This window comes from Bos taurus, chromosome 14 (assembly GCF_002263795.3).
Source record: "Bos taurus isolate L1 Dominette 01449 registration number 42190680 breed Hereford chromosome 14, ARS-UCD2.0, whole genome shotgun sequence".
Lineage (NCBI taxonomy): Eukaryota > Metazoa > Chordata > Mammalia > Artiodactyla > Bovidae > Bos > Bos taurus.
In genome coordinates, this window is record NC_037341.1 from 44,649,913 (window position 1) to 44,664,610 (window position 14,698).

A 14,698-nucleotide genomic window follows, 5' to 3' on the forward strand; every position below is an offset into this window, starting at 1 on the left:
GCTCTTCAACCATCCACTGGGACAAAAGAAAACCTCACATAATGTCTCCTTCAGTCTCCAAAAATGTTTATAAAAATCAATGAGAGTCCTATTTGAATCTGTAAAAATTTTGGTTGATCTTACATTTTTTAAGAAGTGCTTCGGTCCTTAACACTTTGAAAAAGAGTCCATAAATTGAGGCCTATGCTGTATTAAATTATATGGGCATGAATGAATGAATATGTGTGTGTGCGTGTGTGTGTGTGTGTGTTTAGGCATCTTGCTCACTCTCAATCCTGAGTCTGCACAATTAAGAATTCTTATTGAAAGAGAAGAAAGAGAGGAAAAATGTCCATGAGTATTGTGATAACTGCCTCAAATATGTTGTGGGAGAGAAATGCAGGAGAACAGTGTGAGGAAGTATTCATAGGTAAGGGAGGCTTGGAATAGTTGGCATATCCAAGGCAGGCAGAGTAGGCAGACAATACGGTCAGTTTATTACAGCAGAGCACAGAAATTGCTTTCATGGGTGAATAAAAAAGTAGCACTAAAACACGCTCTTTGACCATAGCAAAGATTTTAATCTTAAAAAAACTTTTTAGGTTCAAATTAAGCAGGTTCTTGGTTAATAAAACAAGCTTAAGTCCTTTAAAATAAGTCTATAGTTTTAGAAAGGGTATTCTATAAAAATAATATGTATTGAGAGCTCAATAGTCACCATGCTAAGTGCTTCTTATGGATTATTTTATATGATCCTTTCAACAACTCCAAGAGTAAGGCATTATTATTACATCCATCTTAGCAATGAGAAAACTGGAACTTGGGGAGGTTAGGTAACTTGTGTCCGAACTTGAATAAGGAGAGGTATGATTTGAACCTGGTATCGTTTCTCAGTGCATAGATGTCAGACCAGTATTTTACACTGCTTCTGCTATAACAGATATGCTGGAGGTCCTGGCCAAAGATCAGGCAACACACTGACACCACCATGACTGGATAGAGACATTCACTCTCCTCTCAGAAAGCAGGAGAAGTGTGACTTCCTGGGTGGTCCAGTGGTTGGGAATCCACTTGCCAATGCAGGGGACATGGGTTCAGTCCCTGGGGTGGGAAGATCCTAAGTGCCACAGAGCAACTGAACCCAGGAGCCACAACTGCTGAACCCATGTGCTGCAACTAGTGAAACCCGCATACCTAGAGGCTGTGCTCTAAAACAAGAAAAGCCGCAATGAGAAGGCCGTGCGCCACAATGAAGAGAAGCCCCTGCTTGCGGCAACTCAAGAAAGCCTGCACAGCAATGAAGATCCATCACAGATGAAAATAAATAAATCATTTAAAAAAACAGAAGGGGTGAAAGTCAAAAGATGAAGTATCCAGGTTATATGATACATCAGACTCCCAGTCTTAGACCAAGGGGAGCAAATATGAAAACACTTTGAGCATAAGTGTGGCTCTTGGGAATACCAAGTTGATACCATGCCCTTTCCTAACAGGTTTTTCACACTGACGTGAATCCTGGCCTTGAGACAGTGGATATTACCAGGTTACATGTTTACTACACAGTTTGGCACTCTTCCCAATAATTAAAACAACCCATTATCAATTTACCCACAACAGATAAATCACTGACCTCTAGGTCTCAGGTTACCAACACCATAGTTGTACCATAACCATGGCAGTTATGTGTTTAGAGTCCAAGTTGGGTTGAAAAAATGCAAAATCATACACAGTGGGCCCAAGTATCATCTTAAATTACTTGTGCCTGAATAACTCAAGGTGGGAATGAAATAGTAACTAGAACAATTCCTCTGTTAGCTGGCTAACCCAATCCTAGGCCAGGAGAATGTAACTGGAGGAAGTATATTGTATTGAGATAGAAGAAACAGTTATGAAAGAAAGGGTTTTTAATTAGCAGAATGTGTTATCTTCTAAAACAGTTAATAAAAATGAATAATGCTAGGATTTGTGTCTTCAAACATTTAGGTATTTTGCCTAAATCTATATGTAGAATCTAAAAAGATAATACAAATGAATGTATATAGAAAAATAGAAACAGACTCACAGAGAAAACAAGTTAGTGGTTACAAGTGGAGAGGGGGAAAAGCAGAGGTGCATGTTAGGGGTGCGGATTAACAAAGTACTTTGTATAAAACAGATAAGCAGCAAGGATATATTATTTAGCATAGAGAAGTATAGCCATTATCTATTAATAACTTTTTGGAGTATAATCTGTAAAGTGACTGAATCATTATGCTGCTCATTTGAAACTAACATAATGTTGTAAACCAGCTATCAGTTCAGTTCAGTTCAGTCGCTCAGTCGTGTCCGACTCTTTGAGACCCCATGAATTGCAGCACGCCAGGCCTCCCTGTCCATCACCAACTCCCGGAGTTCACTGAGACTCACCGTCCATCAAGTCAGTGATGCCATCCAGCCATCTCATCCTCTGTCGTCCCCTTCTCCTCCTGCCCCCAATCCCTCCCAGCAACAGAGTCTTTTCCAACGAGTCAACTCTTTGCATGAGGTGGCCAAAGTACTGGAGTTTCAGCTTTATACTTCAATAAATAACCATGCCCATAGGGTTAATCCTGAACTCTCAGCTCAGTCATTCTTCTCTACCTTTGGAGTGACAGTCTTTAAATTTCAATTCAATCATCTTTCCTGACGTTTTCTAGTATACCTTCATTTAGCACTCAAAGCAATTAATCATTTAACATGTTAACTTTTATTAATTTTAGATATTACTTCATTAACATGAATGTCATGCACCGAAGTCTTGATTCCATGTGTGTGGGGATAATATGTGATTCTATTCACATAATATAAGGTAAAAGAGGAGAGTAAAAAAGCTGACTTAAAGCTCAGCCTTCAAAAACGAAGAACATGGCATCTAGTCCCATCACTTCATGGCAAATAGATGCGAAACAGTGGAAACTGTGGCAGACTTTATTTTTTTGGGCTCCCAAATCACTTCAGACAGTGACTACAGCCATGAAATTAAAAGATGTTTGCTCCTTGGAAGAAAAGCTATAACGAACCTAGACAGTGTATTAAAAAGCAGAGGCATCACTTTGCTAACCAAGGTCCATATAGTCAAAGTTGTGATTTTTCCAGCAGTCATGTATGGATATGAGAGTTGGGCCATAAAGAAGGCTGAGTGCCAAATTATTGATTCTTTCAAACTGTGGTGCTGGAGAAGACTCTTGAGAGTCTGTCAGACAGTAAGGAGATCAAAGCAGTCAATCCTAAAGGAAATCAACTCTGAATATTCATTGGAAAGACTGATGCTGAAGCTGAAGCTCCAATACTCCATACTTCGGCCACCTGATGCAAAGAGCCGACTCACTGGAAAAGACCCTGATGCAGGAAAAGATTGAGGGCAGGAGGAGGAGATGACAGAGGAAGAGATGGTTGGATGGCATCACCAATTCAATGGAAATGAGTTTGAGCAAATTCCATGAGATAGTGAAGGACAGGGAAGCCTAACGTGCTGCCATTCATGGGGTCTCAAATAGTCAGACACAAGTGAATGACTAAACAACTATTCACATAAAGGTCCAAGTACTTAACCCCATGCATGTATACAGTAGGTAATCATTTGTTTCCTGCCTGAATGAATAAATGAAATGTAAATTTTGTACTTATGAGGGATTTTCTTTGCATTAAATCATATAGCAAATATGAAAGCATCTAAAATTCATGCTTATAATCAATAATATGATTCTTCTAAACTTCCTTTCTTCTTTTTCTCTTCCTTCCATTTTCATACACTCTAGAGTCATGGAAAGAGCAAGGCTGTGAGTTACACTTAAGTGTAAAACTTAGTTGTAGTACCCATTCCTTCATTTAGTCACTCCATCGGTCAGTGGTAAAGCAGATGGTTCTTTCCCTATTCCGGATGACACTATCTCATGACAGGAAAGTGCATGTGAAATAATTCCAGGGTTCATTGTACATATGCTCACTGTGTGCACACCAATAATTGTTCAACATGAATTTATTGAACTGAAGTAGCACTGGAGATAATAACATGGTGAATGAAACAACTCTTCTTGCCCTCATGGGCTTTATACTCCAGTTAGGAAGACATGCATTAAACGGACACTCAGAGACATTTTAGAATATGCAATTTTTTTTTTTTATCATTTGCAGATGGAGACAATGAATGACACTAAAGAGTAAGTGAACCATTTCTATGTTGGAAGATACTTTTCATAATTTCTTACACACCAGATGCCCTGAGACCAATCGTCTTATTTATTGTCAGAACTCAGACACTAGGGCATCTGGTGCTCCTCCAGACAGCTATTTGACAGAATGTGACAATGGCAATTCAGGCTTGATAGCTTCCTCTTTCATGTCGCAAGTAAGCGTTTTTGTCTCATCTTAAAAATGCTGAGATTAAAGTTGTTTTCTTAATGAAAACCATTTCTTGAAGCTTTCTCAGCCACCAGTGGGTATTTGATTTTTTAGTTACTATGGTGACAGTTGCATTACGCTGCCCAAAGGAAGTTAATAGCTTTTCTTTTGTTGAATGGCAATGAATAGAGGGAAGAAGTAGTTTGTCATTCCTCCAAACAATGCAATTAGCTTTGTTTTTACTAGGCTTGAACATACATGGCCTCTTTTCCGGAGACTGGTCTAAGATTTCACATCATTATTCCTAATAGAACACTTGAGATCTGGTTATTCATTGGGGAGGTAACCAAAGACAGAATTTCTGCATTTCAATGTTTTTCTCTAGTCATTACAGAATATACAGAGCCAGTCACAGTTTTTTCTACTCCATTTGCATTTCTTCTTAGAAAGTGATATCAACAGCATTAAAATAGGTAGTATTTTTCAGGCATTAGCACAAAGAGCTGTAGGAAACACTTTTCAGGACTCAGCCATCTGCTTCCTTATAGTCTATGGGAGGAGGCAATCTCTTCAAAATAATTCACTTGTGAAGCATAGTGAAAAGTGTGTGAGTATATGTGTGAGTGTGTGTGTGTAGCTTTATTTCATAAGGAACAAATACAAACTCACAAAAATTCAGATGATTTTCTAACCATGTGTTATCCAGGTTGCCTACTTTATTTCCTTGATTACGTTTTACAAAATTTTTCAATAATTGAGATGATATAATGTGGTTTATGGGCTTCCCAGGTGGCTTTAGCAGTAAAGAATCCACCTGCCAACGCAGAAGACACAAGAGATGGAGGAAATGGCACCCCACTCCAGTATTCTTGCCTGGAAAATTCCATGGACAGCCTGGTAGGCTATAGTCCATGGGGCAATTAACAATCAGGCATGACTGAGTGATTGAGAACACACGATGTGGTTTACACATACATATGTATGTGTATACACACACACACACACACACACACACACAAACATGTATTTCAGATAAGATAAAGTTAGATCAGAGGATCAATTCATGTATAAACTGTACTTTCATTTATTCATTTCAAACCATGCCTTCCTTCAAACAATGGAAAACTAGTTTTGTAGTTAAATTCTAGCCTATAACATGCTCATGATTGGGGATACCTGGTGAAAATGCATTATCTTAAATGGACACACTGACTCAGTAATGTGAGCTGTTGCCATGAACCCCAGAATTTTATTTAACCCAGAAGTTTATTTCATGCTCCCTGTATTTCCACTGCAGGTACTCCTGATCTATGGTTAGCTTTACTCCATAGAGAAAGGCTCAGAGGCTTTCAATCCATTCATTTCATGCCTATAGCACCCTTCAGATTTCAGAGTCCTCTCCTCCAAGCAGCCAGGGATTGGGGGAGATGAAAAAGACACACTTGCCTCTTTATTCTCTTTACCTAGAAGTGGCACATGTCACTTCCACTTAGACTCTGATGCAGAAAATAGTCACATGACCCCAAGGAGACAGGTGGGTACTTAGCTATGTTTGGCTTGCGGATGCTTCTCAATGCCAATACTGTATTGGCAAGCCCAGATGTCTCGAGGGAAATTAACTGTCTCTTCTGTATTCAAATCTGGGCACACTAAGTCCTGACATTATGTCTGAATAACTATCTTAAAGTCTATATTCTGATAGAATGTTATAAGGAACTTGGGATACTGGTCTAGCTTTACCACCTACCAAATGGATAGCATTTGAGTTGTAGCTTTATCTCCTATACAATATTGATTGTTCTGAGAACCAAAAAAAGAAAACCTTTGTGAAATTGTTTTGTAACTTATGTATTGACACATGAACTCTATGTTACAAAGTAAACCAGAATTGATTTCTCCCAAATCCCATTTCTAACTGATTAGTTGCTCCTAGAGCCTGCCTACCTCTGCTGTAACACTCTTCCAGTCCAACTTTGTCTGCCCACTGTTTTAGTGCACATGCCTTCAATTCTGTGGTTCCTATTCTTTGCATTCTAATTGCCCTATTATCTGGGAAGGGGATGTGGGAAAAATGAGAAGACATGAGGGATTCCCTGTGCTGGCCCATTGAAGAATGTCTCATTTAGCCTCATCACAAACTTGTGAAGTAGGCAGTCTCCATTTTGCAAAGGAGAAAACCAAAGTGGGTGAACAGCTCATTCAAGCTCACAAAACAATCAACGGCAGAAGCAGGATTCAAGTCCTGCTCTGTCTGGTTCTCAAATTTCATTTCTTGCAATGTGTTTCGAGGGTAGCAGTCACTTCCTGTTCTATCATGAGGCTCGTTGCTAGAAGGTTCCTCCCAGCTCTGACCCCCTCAAAAAATTACTCAAGATCTAGATACCAACCTTCAAAGTGGACAGATTATAGTTTTCTGTAAATGTTTAAAATAGAAATAAATCAAGGATTAGGTTATGTCCTGATTTCTTCATCCTAAATTTCTGTGTATTTTCTGTTACTACCTTTGAAATAGTCAGCTGTCTTTTAATCACTTTCAAAGCATGTTCTTTTATGATTATTACACTTTTGTGCTAATGTATGAAAATTAAATACACTAAAAATGTTCAAAATAAATTATCTTTGTCAGCGGTTTTCTAAATAGTATTGGGTAGCAAAAAAAGAAATCTGGTGAGTTATTCATTGATAATAGTATTAATCATGTTTTTAGTATGCTTGATATTTGGATAATTAATTCTTTTCTGTAAACTTCAGTGTGAATTTAAAATGTAATAGTTTATCACTAAACTAGTCTAAAAATATTCAAAAATACATATTTTATTTTATAGTTTATAAAATCTGTCATTTCCTCTACTTCAAACCCTTATGGAAAGTGAATAATGGCTTTTTATTGCTTAGCAATAATTGTCATTATTATCCTTTTTCTAGAAATCCAGTGCAACTTGACAAGTTGTTATTTGTTTATAGATAAATGGTGACAGTTTTTAAAGGTAAGTCAGATCATGTGAATGTCCTTAGTAAAGACTGATAATTCTAAGTATAAACTTTAATGAATTTTTTCTTATAGAAATATTAACACAATTTGACTGAGAAGAAAAATAAAATCAGTAGGGTTTCAAGACGCCTCTGTTACTTGTAACAATAAAAGGCAGTTGTGATCTCTATCCTTAACTCATTTCTATTTGCCATCACCTAATAGAGTATTATTGATGGAGAAGAAAATGGCAACCCACTCCAGTGTTCTTGCCTGGGAAATCACATGGACAGAAGGAGCCTGGTGAACCACAGTCCATGGGGTGTCAAAGGAGTCGGACATGACTGAAACAATAGAGCATTGAACAGATGGTCGTCACTGAGTAAGAACTTGCAGAATGAACGACTTTCTCAGGAGTAGCATGCTTGATTCTACCTTCTAAAGACTCCACACCAGATTTTTTTTATCTCATTTAGGCTCTCTATAACTTGAGCTGTGACATTATGAGAAGGGAAAGAAGTCTTGAAAATTCAAAACTAAGTTATTCTTTTTAAAATTTTGCCTCTGTAAAGTCAAAGGTTTAAATGAGTAAGTGCCTAGTGCTTTTTAGAATACCCTAATCCTTGACTTGTTCCAAATAGGAAAAGGAGTACGTCAAGGCTGCATATTGTCACCCTGCTTATTTAACTTATATGCAGAGTACATCATGAGAAACGTTGGGCTGGAAGAAGCACAAGCTGGAATCAAGATTGCCGGGAGAAATATCAATAACCTCAGATATGCAGACGACACCATCCTTATGGCAGAAAGTGAAAAGGAACTAAAAAGCCTCTTGATGAAAGTGAAAGTGGAGAGTGAAAAAGTTGGCTTAAAGCTCAATATTTAGAAAACGAAGATCATGGCATCTGGTCCCATCACTTCATGGGAAATAGATGGGGAAACAGTGCAAACAGTGGCTGACTTTATTTTTGGGGGCTCCAAAATCACTTCAGATGGTGACTGCAGCCATGAAATTAAAAGACGCTTACTCCTTGGAAGGAAAGTTATGACCAACCTAGATAGCATATTCAAAAGCAGAGACATTACTTTGCCAACAAAGGTCCATCTAGTCAAGGCTATGGTTTTTCCAGTGGTCATGTATGGATGTGAGAGTTGGACTGTGAAGAAAGCTGAGCTTGAAGAATTGATGCTTTTGAACTATGGTGTTGGAGAAGACTCTTGAGAGTCCCTTGGACTGCAAGGAGATCCAGCCAGTCCATTCTAAAGGAGATCAGTCTTGGGTGTTCTTTGGAAAGACTAATGCTATAGCTGAAACTCCAGTACTTTGGCCACCTCATGCAAAGAGTTGACTCACTGGAAAAGACTCTGATGCTGGGAGGGATTGGGGGCAGGAGGAGAAGGGGACGACAGAGGATGAGATGGCTGGATGGCATCACCGACTCGATGGACGTGAGCTTGGGTGAACTCCAGGAGTTGGTGATGGACAGGGAGGCCTGGCGTGCTGCAATCCATGGGGTCGCAAAGAGTCGCACACGACTGAGCGACTGAACTGAACTGAATCCTTGTAGAAAACACTTCAACCAGTGATCTGAGTTGTTGCTAAAGTGCTGTCATCTGCGCTCCCATCACAGAGACCATACTCTGATGAAGGCCACGCCAGCCTCTGCTCCCATTTGTGCACAGGATGCTACCTTGGGGCTTGAAACCCTCTTGGACTTCTGGAGAATGAGTAAGGTACATTTTGTACATGCTTGAGTCCTTTAGGAAGGACAGAGACAAGCATGGGGGAAGGACTGTCACTGCCCACGTCTGGCAGTAGTGTGGCTACTTCAAGTGCACAGTTTTATGCTGAGGTCTTCAGGTTTAATATGACAGTCCTAGCTCCTTTCCTTGGACAAGAATTCAGTTACTGTCCCAATCCTGTGCTAAGTCCTTTTCATTACTCTTTAATTTCATCCTTATTAAGGTAACCATACTTCTTAGTTTGCCTAGGACAGTCCCAGTTTCTGCTTTTGGCCCAGGTGTGATTACTGACAGTGCCTCTCTCTTTCCACTCTTTACTGCTCACTCAGTTTAGATGACAAACTAGCACAACTTAAACACCATCCTCAGGGGTTATTTTTGACTAAGTACTGTCTGGTTTAAGTTTAATTTGAAGCATGAGATATACAGAATTCTTCCTCTTTTTCCTTTTCCTCTTCCCACTGCCACAAACACACTCAATTTTAAAATCTTATCTGTAATTACTCTGTTTCACTCTAAGCCCTGAGAGTACTTCCTGCTGCTGCGGCTGCTAAGTCATTTCAGTCATGTCCGACTCTGTGCGACCCCAGAGACGGCAGCCCACCAGGCTCCCCCATCCCTGGGATTCTCCAGGCAAGAACACTGGATTGGGTTGCCATTTCCTTCTCCAATGCATGAAAGTGAAAAGTGAAAGTGAAGTCGCTCAGTCATGTCTGACTCTTCGTGACCCCATGGACTGCAGCCCGCCAGGCTCCTCCGTCCATGGGATTTTCCAGGCAAGAGTACTGGAGTTGGGTGCCATTGCCTTCTCCGGAGAGTACTTCCTAGCAACAGTAATCAGTGAAACTATTAAGCGACTTAATGAAGCTCTAACAATTACATTCCCACTAGGTGTTTAGAAGTCCAGCACTGGCATTTAATAAAATATCATTCTGCAAAGACGAAGTTGTAAGTGATGGTGACAGATGTACTAGCCTGATTATGTTAAACACATTTATGGAGAAGTAGGATAATGATTGTTTTAAATGTTCTATAATAATTCAAGCACAGGGTAGAATGTTCAGGCTATATTTTGTAGCCTTTTTGTCTCTGTGTCTGTCTCTCTTCCCTTCTCCCTGTCTCTCTCATCTATCTATCTATTATTCATTATCTATCTATCTATCATCTATCTGTCTATCATCTATCTATCCTATCTACAAGACTTTAAGTAGGGCCAACCTTCTGCAAAAATAGAAAGCAACATTGGTTTTCAACACTTATGTTGTGTAAAGGGGATGTTAGTTGCTCAGTCATGTCTGACTCTTTGTAACCCCATAGACTATAGCCCACCAAGCTCCTCTGTCTCTGTGATTCTCCAGGAAGAATACTGGAGTGGGTTGCCATTCCCTTCTCCAGGAGATCTTCCCAACCCAGGGATCGAACCCGGTCCTCCTGCTTTGCAGGCAGATTCCAGTGGTTATGATCCCTCTTTGAAGTCACATGAATTTCAACAGAGCACCCACCCTTTGGCAGAAAGCCTTAACCTAACTGGAATGGGTCCACTGAAGGAAAAGCAAGGATCGCAGAAGTCAAGTGTGCAAAGAATAAAAGGCACTTAGTGATCTTACAATCACGCCAGAGACAGGTAGTTTCTTGTATCACCCATTTAGTTTATCTCTAACTCTCAAGATGAAACAGCTCCGTAACTGCACTTAGTTTGGTTTTATTGAGCAATTTTATGTTGAGAAATTTTTTAAAAATTACTGGCCCTGAAGCACATCTTCTTCAAGTCCCAGCTTCCTGTTAGTGAACAAGTTTTCACTGATGCATACAATGTCTTCACAGCTTTTCACAGACACCAGTGCTGACAACATTATTCATGATATATTCCTAAAAGCAAAGAGGCATCTATTAGAGTTGGTACATGATAGGTTAAATTTGCTCTGTCCCTCTTTCCCCAGGCTGCCTACTCAGGCCATAAGACAATTGAATGATTCGAAAGGTATGCGTCAAATAGTAGCATCAAAAATTTTTAAATTTAGAGAAAACTCACCACTAACATTTTTCCATCTACAATTTTTCTTTTGATCGTTGTCTCTTTACCAAGCCATTTTTGAACATGAATCATTGAGCCACCATCTAGTGTTATGATGCTCTATAAATGTAGAAAGGAATCAGTCAGAAATAGCAATTCATGACATCCTAATGACACAAGACTAGATATTTATTTTTTAATTTCCATTTTGAAATTCTTTTCTCCAAAATTCTTACATCAGTTCTTGTTCTAATTTAATACCCTCAAACTAGGGAAGTCTCAAAAGATTATTCAAGTGATGCTCTTTTCCCCCAGGTAAGCAATACCTAAACTATTTGTGAATGATTGTTCCATATTCTGTTTTATAAAATGACAAAGAAAGGGCTTCTCTGATGGTTCAGTGGTTAAGAATCCACCTGCCAATGCAGGAGACAAGGGTTCAACCCCTGATCTGGGAAGATCTGACATGGCGCTGAGCAGCTAAACCTGTGCACCACAACCATTGAACCCGTGCTCTAGACCGGGGAGCCACCACTATTGAAGCCCAAGCCCTAGAGCCCTAGAGCCTGGGCTCCACAGCAAGAGAAGCCATTGCAACAAGAAGCCTGTTCACTACAACTAGTGAGTAGCCCTCACTCACTGCAACCAGAGAAAAGCCCGTGTAGCAACAAAGACCCAGCACAGCCAATAAATAAATAAATAACATTAGAAACAAACAAAAACTGACAAAGAGAGATCAGAGAAGCAGTGAAAACATGTTGAGTTTTTGGGCCCTAAATCATTTGCCGAAGAATTGACTTTAGAGATGTGTTCTATTAATTAACAAAATAAACTCAAACTGACTGGGTGAATTAGAACAAACTATGCCTAACTGCCTTCTAGATTTTTCCTGATTATGAAGCAGGAAGATTTAGTTCTTACCTTCACTTTCCGGTTATCTATGGTGGTTTCATCAAATTCTTCCCCTAGCTTGAAGGAGATCTCAGAGTTCTTGAAAGCACTTTGAGTTTTGATGCTAATCTTATCCCCGTCGGCACTAATAATGATTCTTGGCTTTGCTGATCCTGCAAGGTTCTGGACTGCAACACTCACTCCTGTGGGAATGAGTGAGAAGAAAACTCAATGAGTAGAGGAAACAACATGCCTCCTTAAGAAGTTTAGGAAGTGCTAGCAATCATTTTGGAAAGCAATTCAAAAAGAACGCATCCTCTCCCCATTGACATTTTGGATAGTATGCCATGTTTTCTTTAGTGCTCTCTGTATCAGCTGGTTGAGCCAAGCCTCCCAATCAGAAGACATGTCTAGTAATTATGCTTGACACTTTGAAAGCTAAGTTCACTTTCTGAGACTATTGTGCTTCATCTAAAATCGCTGGGACTCTTGTACTTCATCTAAAATCTATATTTGTGTGGTGACTTTCAATCGTATACTTGGGCATTACCTCATGAAGTGTTTCAACAACAGTATTTCAGTAGCACGGGGTATTACTACCCTCATTTTAGAGATGAGTATACTGACTCCCAGAGAGGTAGAAAGGCTTATTCTAGATGATTTGCTTGGTAATTAACAGAACTGAAATTTAAACACAAGTTTTCTAATTGTCCATAAACTTTAGCATGCTTTTTTTTCCTTAAAAAAAAAATTCAAAGTATCTAATCTACTCTAAAAGAATATGACTTATAAAGTGCAGGCTTCTCTTATTTGTAGGTACAATTCAGATCTGGCTGAATACCATGAAATTAAAAGATGCTTACTCCTTGGAAGGAAAGTTATGACCAACCTAGATAGCATATTGAAAAGCAGAGACATTACTTTGTCAGCAAAGGTCTGTCTAGTCAAGCCTATGGTTTTTCCAGTGGTCATGTATGGATGTGAGAGTTGGACTGTGAAGAAAGCTGAGCGCCGAAGAATTGATGCTTTTGAACTGTGGTGTTGGAGAAGACTCTTGAGAGTCCCTTGGATTGCAAGGAGATCCAACCAGTCCATTCTGAAGGAGATCAGCCCTGGGATTTCTTTGGAAGGAATGATACTAAAGCTGAAACTCCAGTACTTTGGCCACCTCATGCGAAGAGCTGACTCATTGGAAAAGACTGTGATGCTGGGAGGGATTGGGGGCAGGAGGAGAAGGGGACAACAGAGTATGAGATGGCTGGATGGCATCACTGACTCGATGGACGTGAGTCTGAGTGAACTCCGGGAGTTGGTGATGGACAGGGAGGCCTGGCTTGCTGTGATTCATGGGGTCGCAAAGAGTCGGACATGACTGAGCAACTGAAATGAACTGAACTGAAATGAGGCAAATTAGACAATTTGGCTGAGAGCCTGGCCCTGCTATTCACGTTGGGAATTGTCCATTGTTGAACTTGTCTCCTGCAATAGTTGAGCAGAAGGGCTGACTCCCATCTCTTAATATTGATATAGAAATCGATTTCACATTCATATTATGGGCAGATGGGAAGCCTCTGACTACATAAAAGCAAAAAACTTTTATATATAGTTTTTTATTAAAAGGGAGGTCTCTCTTATATGTTAAAATTGCTTAATTAAATGTTAAAAAATTACTATTCTTCTAGCATTAGTAAAGAATAGTTTAGTTATTATTAGTTATCTGAGCTATTGTAAATGATATTCATTTCAACTTGAATAAGAGCTAAAGTAGGCAGAACTTACAATTCTGAGAGATGTCCAATAGTGGGAAATTTCATGAGTAAAAATATTCTATTTCTATGTGTTCTATTTCAACAAAACATTTGAAACTCTTCAAAATAAGGTTTTAAAAATCTCCCATGTGTATCAGAACTCTAAAAATTAACCCACTAGAAATTTTGCTTGTTGTTATTACTCTTTTGGAGTTATAACTTAAAGTAAACCTTGAAATGAATTTAGTTAATAAATTTAATTATAGATAGGTATTGCTATCTATAATGCGGAGCTGGGAAAAGCTATTTAATGAAATTACCAAGATAAAAAGAAACTCTATCATGAGGGTAGGATGAAGTATTTTCAAAAAGGATATATGGTCTAAAAATATAGATAATAAATTAGAAGGAAGTATCTGTGAGCCTAGTATTGCAGAAAGAGATAATTATTACTAGTAATAAAAGAGTAAATGTAGATACATAAACTTTGTTAACCCCATGAATATACCCTAAGATCCCAAATGAACAAGATAATTGTAGGAAAATTCATTGTAAAGTGCAAACCCAACCACATCACAAAAAGCATTGCCAGTTTCCAAATCTTGGAAAGCTATTTCTCACCCAGTTCTTTCATATATTCATCAAAGTTTTCTCTGGAGACCAGTTTCCAGGTTCCCAAGAAGGGCTCAACCATGATGGAAAGCTTGCAGAGAAGAGGTGCTCACAACCAAAATCCAAAGACACTTAAGCAACACACTGCTAAAAGAATCTTAATTTAAAAGACTTCTTCATCACGTGACTCTTCTGAAATGGCCAACGGGGAGCAGCAAGACCAAAGATTCTAGGCACCAGTGTTGACTCATTTTATTTACTTTCAAATAAAGACACAGAAAATTAACATGCTAAATTGCATTTAAGTCAATGATTATAGCTTCTAATAAACAGATTGGTAACCTGAGAGTCATCTGATAAATATCGTGAAATGGAGACAAT

At 39.0% G+C, this 14,698-nt stretch overlaps 1 protein-coding gene across 1 annotated transcript; it reads right to left on the reverse strand.

Annotated features, from left to right (window-relative positions):
- Positions 1-10,738: 10,738 nt before the first annotated feature.
- Positions 10,739-14,425, reverse strand: FABP9 (fatty acid binding protein 9). Its single transcript, NM_001192410.1, has 4 exons — positions 14,327-14,425; positions 11,988-12,160; positions 11,085-11,186; positions 10,739-10,921 (listed from the first exon to the last, which is right to left on the reverse strand). Exons 1-4 carry the CDS (start codon positions 14,397-14,399, stop codon positions 10,871-10,873), a joined length of 399 nt encoding a protein of 132 aa, NP_001179339.1. The 5' UTR covers positions 14,400-14,425; the 3' UTR covers positions 10,739-10,870.
- Positions 14,426-14,698: the final 273 nt, after the last annotated feature.